The sequence below is a fragment of the Globicephala melas genome, chromosome 2 (genome assembly GCF_963455315.2).
Source record: "Globicephala melas chromosome 2, mGloMel1.2, whole genome shotgun sequence".
In the NCBI taxonomy this organism is placed as follows: Eukaryota; Metazoa; Chordata; class Mammalia; order Artiodactyla; family Delphinidae; genus Globicephala; species Globicephala melas.
The window spans coordinates 62,216,046-62,231,466 of NC_083315.2; the positions used below are offsets into that span (position 1 = coordinate 62,216,046).

At 47.0% G+C, this 15,421-nt stretch overlaps 1 protein-coding gene across 8 annotated transcripts in view; it reads left to right on the forward strand.

Moving 5' to 3' along the window:
- The window catches only part of CELF6 (CUGBP Elav-like family member 6), a 36,537-nt gene that overhangs the window by 15,218 nt on the left and 5,898 nt on the right, over positions 1-15,421 (forward strand). For 4 of the 8 annotated variants that reach the window (XM_030875063.2, XM_060294032.1, XM_030875066.2 and 1 more), the window contains 8 exons: positions 11,913-12,041; positions 12,143-12,222; positions 12,380-12,523; positions 12,635-13,001; positions 13,223-13,285; positions 13,539-13,619; positions 13,706-13,849; positions 14,472-14,627. In XM_030875063.2, the coding sequence (XP_030730923.1) occupies positions 11,913-12,041; positions 12,143-12,222; positions 12,380-12,523; positions 12,635-13,001; positions 13,223-13,285; positions 13,539-13,619; positions 13,706-13,849; positions 14,472-14,599 (1,136 nt within the window). In that variant the 3' untranslated portion in view covers positions 14,600-14,627. Of the gene's footprint in view, positions 1-10,080; positions 10,218-11,912; positions 12,042-12,142; positions 12,223-12,379; positions 12,524-12,634; positions 13,002-13,222; positions 13,286-13,538; positions 13,620-13,705; positions 13,850-14,471; positions 14,628-15,421 lie in introns of those variants that run through there. The other 4 variants (XM_060294031.1, XM_060294035.1, XM_060294033.1 and 1 more) reach the window with 4 other exon arrangements.

The following is a 15,421-nucleotide window of genomic DNA, read 5'->3' on the forward strand; positions in this document are numbered from 1 at the left end:
GGCATCAGGGCCAATGTTGGCCAACTTCTCAGCCCTGCCCATGAACACTAGACAGCTGAGAGGTCACCTGAGAGTACTTGAGTGAGCTAAGAAGTAGACAGATTGGGCTGTAGTTTGTTCAACCATCCAACCAATATCTTTTGAGTAACTTACTCCACATTAGGAATGCAAGGCAGACCTGGCACCTGGCCTCATGGAGCTCTGGAGCTATAAGGGGATATAAACAGTAAAACAAAGCTATCATCCAGTGTGATCAATGCTTTTCAAGTCCTGGGGGATTGAAAAGCATTGGGGAAAACATAGGGCACCTTAGTCTGGGAGGTCAAGGTGGGCTCCCAGAGGTGGTAATATTTAAGCTGAGATCTCAAGGATGAACAAGAAGTAGTCAAATAGAAAAAGGAGGAGCAAGGGAGCAAGTATTTCAGGTGGAGGGAAGAGCATGTACAGAGCTCAGAAGAACATAATGCAACTTGGAGTCTGGTTCAGGAACTAAATCCAGGATGCTGGGGGCACACTTGCTGCTTGGAGTCCAACACCTCTTGCCAGGGTGAGGGCCACTGCCCAAAGCAGGCCTCCACGCTGATTATGCTTCTGCTTAGTCTAGTCCAGATGTCTTGGTCATCTGGGCTCCCAGCAGTGGCATCAGCATGAGTTTTATCATTTGCCTCCCCGTTTTTGTACAGGTTTTTCAGGTGTAATATCATTGACATATTCTGTACATATGGCATTTCACCTCTACACCTGTTCAGATTCCGAGCAGCTCAAGAGAGCAGGAAAAGAAAATCTAGCTGAAAAGAGGTCTGCCTGGCAGTAGAATTCATAATTTTAGTAGTTATGTATAACATAGCTATTTCTTGACAAGTGATAGCTTTTTTCTTTCTTAACATCTTTATTGGAGTATAATTGCTTTACATTGCTTAAGTGATGGCTTTTAAAGAGCATGTACTCCAAAGGCATCTGTGGATAATCCTTCTTGCAGTTTTGGATGACCAGATCTCTCAATTCTTTCGTGTTCCCACTCAAAATCACCAAATGTTCCCTGATACACATTTGGGAGACAGGAGGCATATGTACTAAGTCTTGCAAAACAGCTGGGTCTTTACAATTTACAAGTATTTTACTACCAACTGATCTGTGTTAGATACTAATCAAAAGGTGTTTCTTCTCTTCAGTGCTATTATATATCTCTTCAAAAATGAGCTCAGGGCTTCCCTGGTGGCGCAGTGGTTGAGAGTCCGCCTGCCGATGCAGGGGACACGGGTTCGTGCCCCGGTCCGGGAAGATCCCACATGCCGCAGAGCGACTGGGCCCGTGAGCCATGGCCGCTGAGCCTGCGCGTCCAGAGCGTGTGCTCCGCAATGGGAGAGGCCACAACAGTGAGAGGCCCGTGTACAGCAAAAAAAAAAAAAAAGTGAGTTCAGCTCTCTGCTGAATTGTAACACAAATTAATGCTTTAGAAACTCAACTTTTAAAATGGTATTGAATTTGGTTTTGAAATGTAACATTTGACACCAATGTAGGACAGCTTGTCTCATTCAAGTCTTATCTCTGTTATCCCAAACATTCTATAAACCTTCAGAGTTAATGGTCACACCTGCCCTGATACAGTTAAGCCTTTGAGCTTGCATATTTTAAAATTATTCCTGAAATTAAATCCTTTGTTTACAGTTGATTAATAATGATTTTTACATCTGACAAAAATACTGGTATCAATGCAGGCATAATCAAGGGGGTATCAAGGCAAACGTAATCTTCCAAAATTTTGCCATTTTTTTTCTGGAAGGGATTATTAGATTTTTCTTCCCATAAAACAGGGATCACTACTCAAATGCTATAGGAGCCAGGTAAGGAACCCTAAATGGGTGAGACTGTCATGACATAATGAAAGTTTCTGTTTTAATTATATTAAATTATATTAAATGTTGGCAACTAATTCAATTTTTAAAAGTGGGCCAGCATTGTGACAGCCTAACTAAACCTATCAGGTTTGCTTCTTCGGTCCAAAGACTGCCATTTTCTTTCCCATCTGCCATACAGGAGTATTCTATTATGTACACATGCATGAGCTTTTTGACAAAAATAGTTACTTTACATTCTATCTCTTGAATTTTCATGCCAATGCAACAGAGTAGTATTACTCTTATTTTTAATCACTAGACATGAGGTTTGTGGTTGAAATGACCTATGTTTTATTTTCTTATAACTTCGATTATAGGTCTGTTTTATTTTCACTTCCAGCCAATGTTGTAGAAATCAAAGTGTTAGCACAGCAGGGGAGAGCCTGAATAGAAGTAAAATTGTTTTCATTGAAAAAAAATGTTTAAAGCAAATTTATAAAAATATTTTTCATAACACCTTGGAAAGATACAGAGACATCCTGTCTTCTTCCCGCTATAACATTACCTACAACATCATTGTTCTTAAAACCACCCATTTGTCCCTAGGAGGAGACCAAACGGCTCCTCCTAAATCTGAAAGATCATAAGACTTTCTGTATAACCATGCTCTACAGGTCACAGATAGTCTCATGAACTTGATTCCCCCCACAAGCTTCTAGAATAGGTAGGGCAGGAAGAACTATTTCCTCCAAGTTTCCAAATAAGGAAACAGAGGCTCTGAGGGCAAAGCCATCTCTGACATTCCCCGTCTGACTTGGAGTCCCCTCATAGGCACTTCGAAATAACCTATATTTTAAACACACTGTATGTTGCATTACTTTTAGAAGTTACTGGTAACACTTGCACATTCAATGCTTACAATGCAATAATAGTAGCAACACAAGATCTGCCCGATAGAAGGTCTGGGGCCCTCTTCTTTCATGGTCATCCCCTGCAGCCTTGGTGGCACTCAGAGTGCATCCAAGTCTTCATGGACTATATTATAGTAGCCTGTTAATGTATGCCAGCCCTATGTGTATGTTTATACATATATATTTATACATATGTTTAATGTATCCCAGTTCCCATAAATTCTGCAGTCAAGTCCCACACTGTTCATATACTCCATGCTCTGTGCCTATATTTTACATCCTGTGGCATTGAACAGTACACTTTTTTATTTTTTCAATAAATTTATTTACTTTTGGCTGTGTTGTGTCTTCGTTGCTGAGCACGGGTTTTCTCTAGTCATGGCGAGTGGGGGCTACTCTTCGTTGCGGTGCACGGGCTTCTCATTGCGGTGGCTTCTCTTGTTGCGGAGCGTGGGATTTAGGGACGCAGGCGTCAGTAGTTGTGGCACGTGGGCTCAGTAATTATGGCATGTGGGCTCTAAAGCGCAGGCTCAGTAGTTGTGGCGCATGGGCTTAGTTGCTTTGTGGCATGTGCTATCTTCCCCAACCAGGGCTCGAACCCGTGTCCCCTGCATTGGCAGGCAAATTCTTAACCACCGCACCACCAAGGGAAGTCCTTTGAACAGTACACTCTTAAAGGAAAATTAATCTAATTTTCCAAAGTGAAATTATCTCATAATATACTAAAGGCGCCCATTTCTTTTTTTATATATAAATTTGTTTATTTTATTTATTTGTTTATTTTTGGCTGCATTGGGTCTTTGTTGCTGTGCGCGGGCTTTCTCTGGTTGTGGTGAGCGGGGGCTACTCTTCGTTGTGGTGCGCGGGCTTTTCACTGCGGTGGCTTCTCTTGTTGCGGAGCATGGGCTCTAGACACGCGGGCTTCAGTAGTTGTGGCTCACGGGCTTAGCTGCTCCGTGGCTTGTGGCATCTTCCTGGACCAGGGCTTGAACCCATGTCCCCTTCATTGGCAGGTGGATCCTTAACCACTGCGCCACCAGGGAAGCCCAAGGCGCCCATTTCTAATTAAATATACATAGTGCCAAAAACTTTTCCCTCAGCATTTGTGTTTAATTAAATGTGAACATTAAAATGTTTGCCTGAATGAAAATTCAAAGTTCATGTATTTCAAAATGTTAAATTAACCTCAAATTACATGAGGTCAGAGCTAGGGATCCCTAAATCCCTCAGACAATGGTAACTAAATAGATCTATTTTATCTGCTCTTCAGCATGGAGACTGTGGTTGATTTTTCCTAACTTAGATTATCTCTACTATGGAAACACTAAAAATAAGTTGAACTGTAAGTACCAATCATATAGGGAAAGTATTTTTTAGTTCAAAGGCAAAATCTTCAAAATCACTGAACTCCTGTATTTTCTTTCCTATCTTTCAAATTTTATAACATAAAATCAATAAATTCATAAGTCACAATTGTGATTGCTCTTTCCCCAACTTGGCTGTATTTTTTACTTAGCAAATATTTACAGATCCAAGATGCCTATGGTACAGAAATAGTTTAAGTAATAAATCCATGCAATCTTTTCACTTTAAGGGTTTTTTTTTTTACTTTAAAATTTAAAACTTTCTCTGAGGTAATGCCTCTGTTTTTTAATCTTCACATTTGGTTTAACTCAAAAGCCAATTATCTGTCATCACATCAACCCTCCTATAACCATCCTATAATTGTTTAATTTCTGCCTGAATTTGCAAGGGTTTGTTTAAATATCAGCCTGGATTTTGAGTAATAAACATATATTACTATCTAACTAAGTAAGCCATCTTTTCCAATTTTTTTTTCTAGGATTCTATTCTATTCAGTGTTTAACAACCAGACTTAAGTTAAAGTTAAATTTTGAGCTAGAATTTTCAGAATTTCTTAATACTGGGACATATTCTCTGGCCTAAATCAGACACGGATCTTACCAACAACTGTTCTATTAGTCAGTTGACACTCATATCTGTCTTTGATCCTCACACTGATTTAATTCTAAAAAGTATTCTTCCAACTAAAACCTGACTGGATAAGGCTCACAGTACTGCATAAGACCTGGTAATGTCAAGTTAATGTTTCACTTCCTGAAATGCATTCTACCTCCGAAGGAAAAGAGTGGTGCTTTCCTTCAGTCTGACTCAGAGTGGATCACCCAAAGCTAATTGTTGTAACACTTTTAGGCCATGGCTGTGTCTGAACCTCTGACAAGCCCTTCAGGTACAAGTGTATAGCCCACAAAAGAAAAATGCATCTCCGGAGGCTGAGATCTTCTCTCTTAAGGGAACCTGAAAGCCCAGGCTTGGTCTACCTTTCTTACTCGCCTCCTGGCTCTCCTGGATCAGGATGAAGGAACAGTGGAGTCTCTGTTCTTTCTTAATCTAAGTCCCTATTTTTCAGGCCTCCTCCTTCACTGTATTTTTTTTTCAATTGGGGTAAAACAGACATAACATCATCTTTACCGTTTTTAAGAGTACAGTTCAATACTGTTAGCAATACTCACATTGCTGTGCAACCTCCAGAACTTTTTCATCTTACAAAACTCAAAGTCTGTACCCATTAACCAATAACTCTCCATTTCTCCCTCCCTCCAGCCCCTAGCAACCGTCTTTTTGTGACTGGCTTATATCACTTAGCATAATGTCCTCAAGTTTCATCCATGTTGCAGCATGTGTCAGAATCTCCTTTTTTTTTTTTTTTTTAACGTCTTTACTGGAGTATAATTGCTTTACAATGGTGTGTTAGTTTCTGCTTTACAACAAAGTGAATCAGCTATACATATACATATATCCCCATATCTCCTCCCTCTTGTGTCTCCCTCCCACCCTCCCTATCCCACTCCTCTAGGTCGTCACAAAGCACCGAGCTGATCTCCCTGTGCTATGTGGCTGCTTCCCACTAGCTATCTATTTTACGTTTGGTAGTGTATATATGTCCATGCCACTCTCTCACTTCGTCCCAGCTTCCCCTTCCCCCTCCCCGTGTCCTCAAGTCCATTCTCTACGTCTGCGTCTTTATCCCTGTCCTACCCCTAGGTTCTTCAGAACCCTTTTTTTTTTTTTTTTAGATTTTTCCTTCCTTTTAAAAGCCAAATGATATTCCATTGTACATATATACCATATTTTGTTTATCCGTTCATTGCTTGATAGACATTTAGGTTGCTTCTACCTTTTGACTATTGTGGATAATACTAAGGTGAACGTGAGTGTACAAATATCTCTTTGAGACTCTGCTTTGAATTCTTTTGGATATATACCCAGAACTGGTATTGCTGGATAATATGGTAATTCTATTTTTAATTTTTTGAGGAACCGCCGTACTGTTTTCCATAGCGGCTTGTACCATTCAACATTAGTGCACATACCTACATAATTTCTCCACATCCTTGCCAGCACTTATTTCCCCCCCGCTTTTTTAAAATAGCAGTCATCCTAATGGGTGTCAGTTGATATCTCATAGTTCTGATTTGCACTTTCTTAATTATTAGTGATTTTGAGCATCTTTTCATATATTTGTTGGTCATTGTATATCTTCTTTGGAGAACTATCTATTCAGATCTTTTGCTCATTTTTAAAAATTGAATTATTTTTGTTGTTGAGTCATAGGAGCTCTTTATATATTCTGGATATTAAACTTTTATCAGATATATGGTTTGCAAATATTTTCTCCCATTCTGTAGGTTGCCTTTTCACTCTGGTTGTGTCCTTTGATGCACAGTAGTTTTAAAATTTGATGTAGTCCAAAATTTCTATTCTTACTTTTGTTGCCTGTGCTTTTGGTGTCATATCCAAGGAATCACTGCCAAATGCAAGGTCATGAAGCTTTCCCCCTGTTTCTTCTAGGAGTTTTATAGTTTTAGCATTTATGTTTACATTTGATCCATTTTCATTTAATTTTTGTATACAGTACAATGTAAGGGTCCAACTTCATTCTTTTGTATGTAGATGTCCAGCTTTCTTAGCAACATTTGTTTAAAAGACTGGCACTCTTGTCGAAAATCAATTGACCATATATGTGAGGGCTTATTTCTGGCCTTTCTATTCTACTCCATTGGTCTAAATGTCTCTCTTTATGCCAGTATCACACTTTGATTACGGTAGCTTTGTAATAAGTTTTGAAATCAGTTAGACTGAGACCTCCAAAATTCTTTTTCCCCCCAAGATTATTTGGCTATTCAGGATCTCGAGATCCCGTATGAATTTTAGGATCGATTTTTCTGTTTCTCAAGAAAATGCCACTGAAATTTTGATAGGTATTGCATTAAATCTGTAGATTGCTTTGGGTCGTACTGACATCTAACAACATTAAGTCTTTCAATTCATGAACATAGGATGTCTTCCATTTATTTGCGTCTTCTTCAGTTTTCTTCAGCAATATTTTGTAGTTTTCAGGATACAAGTCTTTTGCAGCCTTGTTTAAATTTATTCCTAAGTATTTTATTCTTTTTGATGCTAAGTGAAATAGTTTTCTTAATTTCATTTTCAGATTGTTCATTGCTAGTCTATAGAAACACAACTGATTTTTTTGTTGATTTTTAAAAATAAATTTATTTATTTATTTATTTATTTTTGGCTGCGTTGGGTCTCTGTTGCTGTGTGTGGGCTTTCTCTAGTTGCAGTGAGCGGGGGCTACTCTTTGTTATGGTATGCGGGCTTCTCATTACGGTGGCTTCTCTTGCTGAGGAGCACGGCTCTAGGCCCGCGGCTTCAGTAGTTCTGGCATGCGGGCTCAGTAGTTGTGGCTCATGGGCTCTAGCATGCAGGCTCAGTAGTTGTGGCACACAGGCTTAGCTGTTCCACGGCATGTGGGATCTTCCCAGACCAGGGCTCAAAACCATGTCCCCTGCATTAGCAGGCAGATTCTTTTTTTTTCAAATAAATTTATTTATATTTTTAATTTTTGGCTGCGTTGGGTCTTTGTTGCTGCGCGCAGGCTTTTCTAGTTGCGGCGAGTGGGGGCTACTCTTTGTTGTGGTGTGCGGGCTTCTCATTGCGGTGGCTTCTCTTGTTGAGGAGCATGGGCTCTACATGCACGGGCTTCAGCAGTTGTGGCTCGTGAGGTCTAGAGTGCAAGCTCAGTAGTTGTGGCACACAGGCTTAGCTGCTCCGTGGCACATGGAATCTTCCCGGGCCAGGGCTTGAACCCATGTCCCCTGCATTGGCAAGCGGATTCTTAACCACTGCGCCACCAGGGAAGTCCCTGTTGATTTTTTTAATAGGAGAACTTTGCTGAATTTGTTTCTTAGTTCTAATAGTTTTCTTTTGGAATTAAAGCCATACTTGGGCTTCCCTGGTGGCGCAGTGGTTGAGAGTCCGCCTGCCGATGCAGGGGACGTGGGTTCGTGCCCTGGTCCGGGAAGATACCACATGCCGCAGAGCGGCTGGGCCCGTGAGCCATGGCTGCTAAGCCTGCGCGTCTGGAGTCTGTGCTCCGCAACGGGAAAGGCCACAACAGTGAGAGGCCCGCGTACTGCAAAAAAAAAAAAAAAAAAAAAAGCCCTACTTGATACTCATCAGATCTGATCAGGAGACTTCGTTTCCCCTGGATATTTTCTTCACTCATTTCCTAGTCTTCCTTGGATCCTTATGCTGCAGTCATCACTGAGAATGTCAGAGCATCAAATGCTGCCATCAATAGAATCTCCTGGGTTGGTATTTGGATGGAAAGGTGGACTGGTAATTTTAGGATGTGTCTGATGGTTGGTACCCCAATGCGATTTCTTGTCCCTGCACTGTTTCTACAATCATGATATCCCACCAACATGGAAGTGAGTGGTTGTGGGGGGCTTAGAAGCCAGAAACTTGGGACTCCTTTGGGCCAACTTGGGCAGAGCCTTCTTTCTAGAACAGCATCTTGATACCTTTCCTGAGGAAGATGGCGTGGACTGACTCTGACTCTGGGCTTCCAACCCCATCATTTGCTACCTTAGAATCCCTGTACGATCAGCTGCGCAAGACAGCTTTATGGAGATGAACCTCTAGGGTCCAAACAACTTGATTTGGGTTCAAAAAAGCATTTGGTAGAAGAGCAAGGAGTATACACAGGTGGCCATCATGAAAATGCAGTTACACCGTTCAACTGTGTGTCTTTCCAACTATGTCTCAACTCCACACTGATGCTATCTTCCAATTCCATCCACTCCAGGAAAGTTGAGCCTCCCAGTTTGAATTTACATCTTTCTAGGGACCCACCCACCACTCATGGAATGATTTTATTCAGACATTTCCGACCTACCTCTTACAGAATCCTTTTCTACCAAACTGGTATAGTTTGACCTAGAGGATATTGCATTTTCTGGGCTAAATCCCATCATCTCCATCTCTCTGGGAGCATGCATCGGCCCTGAAAATCTTCAGGGGTGTGGATTTGCGGGCTACTCTCAGGAGTCTAGCCTGTAATTCTCTTTGACCAGGTCTCTTAAGAAACTTATCCCACCATTTCAGGATCATCTGATGCTTATATTCACTGTGACCCAGATCATCCTCCTGTCAAACACCATGAAGGTCCCTGTAAAGTGGCAAAGAGGACACCAGGATTCAAGGTGACAGCTGTGAAATGGGCAGCATAGAGATTAGCCCATAGCCCAACCTCATTTCAATTTCAAATTCTGTACAGCCCAGTAGTCTAGAACCATAGAGTCAGTGCCCTATCATGGAAATGGAAATTCTTAATTTGGGAGACTCTCACTGGAACAGAAGGATCAGAGAATTTCATGGTCTGTGACATGAGCTGTGACTGACCACCATCATCAGAAAAGAGCAGAAAGAGGAAGAGCAGATGAAGGATCGGACCACTGTTCACACAAACCTCTTTACTGTCCCGGGGGCTCCATCTCAGCCATGACCTCTCTCTTCCTACCTAGGGCTACCTGGATGCTGTTCCATGTGGCATGACAGCTTACCTAGGTGCTGTCATCATCCTGCAGACCCTACCCAATGTCACAGCTGCACTATAAATTAGGGCATCATGAAGCCCTGAGACTCTGGAGACCCTAGGATCTTCTCCAGCCCCTCCTGGGCCTCTTGTAGACGCATGGGCATAATTTAGTTTCATAGCTCAGAACAATAACAATCTCAGAGGGTTTGATTCCCTGACCAAATAGGGCCTGTCTTCCAATGTCAAGGCAAAGCCACCATCAGATTAGTCAAGAGAATCATGAAAGACCTTTCCTGACTTCTCAGGTTCCTGAAGAGAATGATCTCAGATGCCTCTTCATACACCATGTGGAATTCTATTTTCTGTCTTTTAGGTCAGTGGTTTACAAAGGACTTTCCTTGGAGCCCCCTCTAGGGAGTACGAGGGGAAGATGAAGCAAGAGGAACTCCAGCCCTCCTCCTACTTTTCTGCCTTTTCCAAGCAGTTCTACTTTTCTCTTACATTTTGAGCTTCATCCTAATATTTTTGTTAGAACAATGGATTTCACAGCTGTTTTAAAAGGTTAGGAAACCAGTGATCCATTCCAAGGGCACTATTCTGTGGCTAACCCTCCCAGGAGTGAAGTATACCCACTGGTTTGTACTCTCACCACAGAAGGTTGGTACCTCTACTGGAATTCTGGCCACAAGTACATTATCTATCCTTTCCCCATCAGGATTTCTGGGCAGTAATCCTCTGGACAGAGGGCAGGATTCTGCTGAAACACACTCTGTCCCATATAAGCCACAGCTCCTGCTCTCCATACAGACACAGCATTAACAGGCAGGCGACAGATACCAAGGTACCCAGGGCAGCCCAGGCTGAACCCCACACCATCCAGGTGAAATATGGACACACACACATAGCCTTCTTGGAGATTCCCTCCACTGCTAATTTTGGCCTTTTCACTTTCCTTTTCACTGTCACCCAGGCTTCAGTCTATGACCTTCACCAGCCTTGTTTCCTTTGCACTCAGGATCCAAGGACCCCCATCAGCCTGGCCAAGCTTGTCAAAGAGTGAAGGAGTTTGGGATGGGTTTTCTTGGGCTTCAGGATCTCAGAGGTGAAGTCTGAAGCCAGATTCCCACCCACTCTTTCTCTCCCAACTTGTATTACGCCGAAGAAGCCCCATCTCAAAATCAGAGACTTACCTTGGTGCAGATGAGAGAGGCTTTGACAGCAGGACCTGTGGGCTGGGCTCCTCTATCACACACTCCTGGATAGTGCTCCTGAGGCCCGACTTGCTGGATGTGCAGCTAAGCCCTGGTTTCCAGCCCCAGCTCTCCAGCTTTCTCCAAGGTCACGGGGCCCAGCTTACGGCCCCTCTCTGGGCATCTCTACCATTCCCATAGGAAGGGTGGACACAGGGAAGGATCCTCAGGTGGCCATCCAGGTCTATAGGCAGAACCTGTTCTCCCATAGCATGAACACCTGGGGAGAGATCAAGGCAGGAAAACAGGGGAAGTCAGAGAGGAGGCAGCAGGGCTCAGTGAGGGCCCTGGAAGCTCAGTGAGGGAATAAGGGAGGTAAGGAAAGGGGTCACGAGTTCAGTAAGCATAGTGGGCAAAATGCCAATGTTAGAGGATCAGGAACCCAAGCTTCCTGTTCTCTTTAGGCCTTTGGGAGGGGCACGCAGGTTGAGTTGGGTGCTGGAGTTGGGGATTCATCATTCCAGTGCTCATGGTCTGGGGTTGAGGCAGTGCAATGAGACAACTGCTTTCTGTGCTGTTTTTTTTGACCCAGAATCCTGGACTCTAGCCACTGCCATCAGGCTTATCAGGAGGGTGTACTTATCTTCTCCAGACCCAGTATGAATACAAGGACTCCTCTGAGGACTCCCCTCCCTTAATAGGGCTGAAATGGTCCAAAATAGCATTTCCCAGACTCTAAGAACAGAAAGGTCAAACATATAAAATGATGCATGTAGGGCTCTATCCAACCAAAAATATGGACTGAATCATTCCCACAAGAGCAACAATGAGTTCCAGGACCCAGGTTTTCCTGATGGAAATCTGGAGTTTCTCTCCTCCAGATCTGTCTGTAGGTCATCCTGCCCCTCAAAGAAACCCAACCTTGTGGCCCCAAGTGAGTAGGGCCTGCTCACTCACCTCTTCCCAGAGCCAGACCGTGGTTAACTACCTTCCTAGGCTCCTCCTGTTACTCTGGGGAGTCCAAGAGGTCTTAGGGTTCCCAGGTGACTCCTGGATTTGTCCCCAGAGGACCGAAAACTGTTTGTGGGTATGCTGGGCAAGCAGCAGGGTGAGGAGGACGTCAGACGCCTGTTCCAGCCCTTTGGCCACATCGAGGAGTGCACCGTCTTGCGGAGCCCCGATGGCACCAGTAAAGGTGACTTGAGCTGACCCCTGGATTTCCTGATGACCCCGCCTCACTCCGGACCACATGACCCTTTGGCCTCTGTGACCTGAGCCACCTCTATCCTGCCCCAGGCTGTGCCTTTGTGAAGTTCGGGAGTCAAGGGGAAGCTCAGGCGGCCATCCAGAGTCTGCACGGCAGCCGGACCATGGCGGTGAGGGCGGGCGCCAGGGCCCGGGGTGAGACCAGGGGTCTGGGGACTGGCTCCTCTTCCCCACATGCCGGGGAAAGGGCCTGAGGAGCAAGGCCCTCGGCCCAGGGCCGGGGCTGAGGTCTAGACCCGTCCTTGCAGCCTTCCCTGCCTTACCCAGGGCGCCTCGTCCAGCCTCGTGGTCAAGCTGGCTGACACGGACCGCGAGCGCGCGCTGCGGCGGATGCAGCAGATGGCGGGCCAACTGAGTGCCTTGCAGCCGGCGCCGCTGCCGCTGGGGGCCTGCGGAGCCTACACCACCGCTGTAAGTGCCTGGCCCGGTGGGCGCGGGCGGGCAGCGGGTGACGGGGGGTGGGGCGCCGGGGCAGATGCCCGCCGCTGGGCCCTCCACACCCGGCCTTCTTCCCTCCCAAAGATCCTGCAGCACCAGGCGGCCCTACTGGCGGCGGCGCAGGGCCCGGGCCTCGGCCCGGTGGCCGCAGTGGCGGCACAGATGCAGCACGTGGCGGCCTTCAGCCTGGTAGCCGCGCCGCTCTTGCCGGCCACAGGTACTGCGCGCAGGGGGCGGGGCCCGCGGCGGGGGCGGGGCGAGGCGGGGCTGCGGCCTGACTCTTCCACTTCCTCGCCACCTGCAGCCAATTCCCCGCAGGGCGGCGGCCCCAGCACGCTTCCGGGTTTCCCGGCGCCCATCGGGGTCAATGGATTCGGCCCTCTGACCCCCCAGACCAACGGGCAACCTGGCTCGGACAGTCTCTACAATAACGGGCTCTCTCCTTACCCAGGTGGGCCCCCCCCACCCGCTCCGCCCAAATCTCCCCCAAAATGGAGTGGGGAGCGGGGGCCTGCGGGGGGCGGGTGGCAGGGTCTGGTCTCCTTGAGAAGGGACTCCTCCTCCTTCCCTGCTGCCTCTCACAGCCTCCCTCCACACTCCCTGCGTTCTCACCTTACCCTGCCCGCCCACCAGCCCACCTTCACTGTGGGCCTTGCGCCCCTCTCTCCCCAGCCCAGAGTCCCGGCGTGGCTGACCCCCTGCAGCAGGCCTACGCTGGGATGCACCACTACGCAGGTTTCACTTGGCGCTACGCGGCCTGGGGGGTTTGAAGGGCCCCAGAAAGTAATAGGGAGATTTGGGGGTGGGGGGTTAGGCTCTGTGCTGAGGAGTCCGACCCTCCTTTCGCCCACCCTTGGACCCAGAACGACCTTTCTAGGGGTGAGGGTTACTGTGCACTGGCTGAGTTGGTCAAAGGTGGCCAGGCAGATGGGGCCCTGATTGGGGGTGGCTCCTGGGGGTCACTGCCCACTCCCACCTCTGTCTCCAGCAGCCTATCCGTCGGCCTATGCCCCAGTGAGCACAACTTTTCCCCAGCAGCCTTCAGGCCTGCCCCAGCAGCAAAGAGAAGGTGAGGGACAGGGGTCTGGAGATCAGGGCCTGGTGGGGCTGGACTCAGGATTCCTCCCCTGAACCAGCCTGCTCCTGTTCCTGCAGGCCCCGAAGGCTGTAACCTCTTCATCTATCACCTGCCTCAGGAGTTTGGTGATGCAGAACTCATCCAGACATTCCTGCCCTTTGGAGCCGTTGTCTCTGCCAAAGTCTTTGTGGATCGAGCCACCAACCAGAGCAAGTGTTTCGGTGAGCTGAGCCCCATCCCTAGGCCTCTCCCACTCCCAACTTCGAGATTCCTTACAGACCCTAAGACTGTACCTCCGGAAGTCAGTGACTCCTAGAAACTGAGTGTATAGCGCTCAACGGAGTCACAGACCAGTGATGAGGCTAAGCCCAGACAAGGGACAAGTCTATTTCAGGTTCACCTGGGAAGGTCAGGTGTCTGGTAGATCTTCAACCAGGTTAGGCTTTAGAGTCTAGCCAGGGCAGGTGGAGTCTGGGTCTGGGACCAGAGATCCCCTCCAACTGCAATTCAGAGGACCAGAATGGGGGCTGTGGAGAGAGAGAGTTTTCCCACGCCAGGGAAAGACAGGGAAACACCCCATCAACACACTACCTGCCTCCCCAATACACACACTCAGAATTACCTCCTGTCCTTCCAAGAATCACACGTTTAGGAAACTCAGGCCACTTGCCTGTGTAAGTACGAGCATGTGTCCATGTGTGTGCACACGTGCAAACACTGGAGGGTGGAGGAGTACTGATTGATGGAACTGGCCTGAGGGGGCAAGGAGAAGGGGCTGGTCATAGAGAAAGGAGGCCCTGCCACGCAGAGTTCCCAGCTAACCTCTCTGCACACACCCTCCAGGGTTTGTTAGCTTTGACAATCCAACCAGTGCCCAGACAGCTATTCAGGCCATGAATGGCTTTCAGATTGGCATGAAGAGGCTCAAGGTCCAGCTAAAGAGGCCCAAGGATGCCAACCGGCCTTACTGATCTACTCTCACTGACCAGCCACAGAAAGGTGAGTCCTTAGTGGAGCCCCGGCAGATGGGGCCTGAGTGATGGAGGCGCTCCCAGCTTTGATATTCCTTTTGGGATGCTGGGGGCACCGACCCCTGAAAAAGTCTGGGAGAGAAGAGCCAGGAGTTAGGAGGAATCCTCAGTCTGAGGCTGTGTTTTTCCTTCAGTCTAAGGACTGAGATAAATTAGACAAAATTCCTGCCCCCACAGTCTGGGAGAGACAATTACAGTAAGATCCAACCAGTTCGTTCCACTCCAGAGATAGCCACAGGGGACCATAGTAGAGAATTCCTGTGTGGGGAGGGCAGGGGGGTGGAGAACGAGACTAGAAAAGTAGGTTTGTGCTAGCTTGTGAAGGGTCTTAAAGGCCATGAGTTTGGACTTTATCCTGAAGATGGTAGAGGACCACTGAGGAGTTTAAGCAAAGAAGGGACAGGATGTAAGGGCTGGGATAATGGCAGTGAACATGGAGATGAGGAGAGAAGCAAATACACTGAAGATGCAGGATCTACAGGGTGTGGTGGTGATGGGGAGGGCTATGACAAGCTCTCAGGTTTCTGGCAGGGCCGGCTGCCTGTGACTTTTAGAGATTGCTGTCTCAGAAGATCCACAGGACCCTGCCGCCCTTGAACTACCCCCAGGGAGCACTCTGGAGGGGGTGCTGGGCTGAGGTCATCTGCCCAGGACCCAGGGTCTGGCTTCAGTGGAAGCCTGAGGTCCAGCCCCTCACCTGAGCCTGAGGTCCAGCCACTCACCTGTCACGGATAGGGCAAGCTGCTCTTCTTGTCTTGCCCT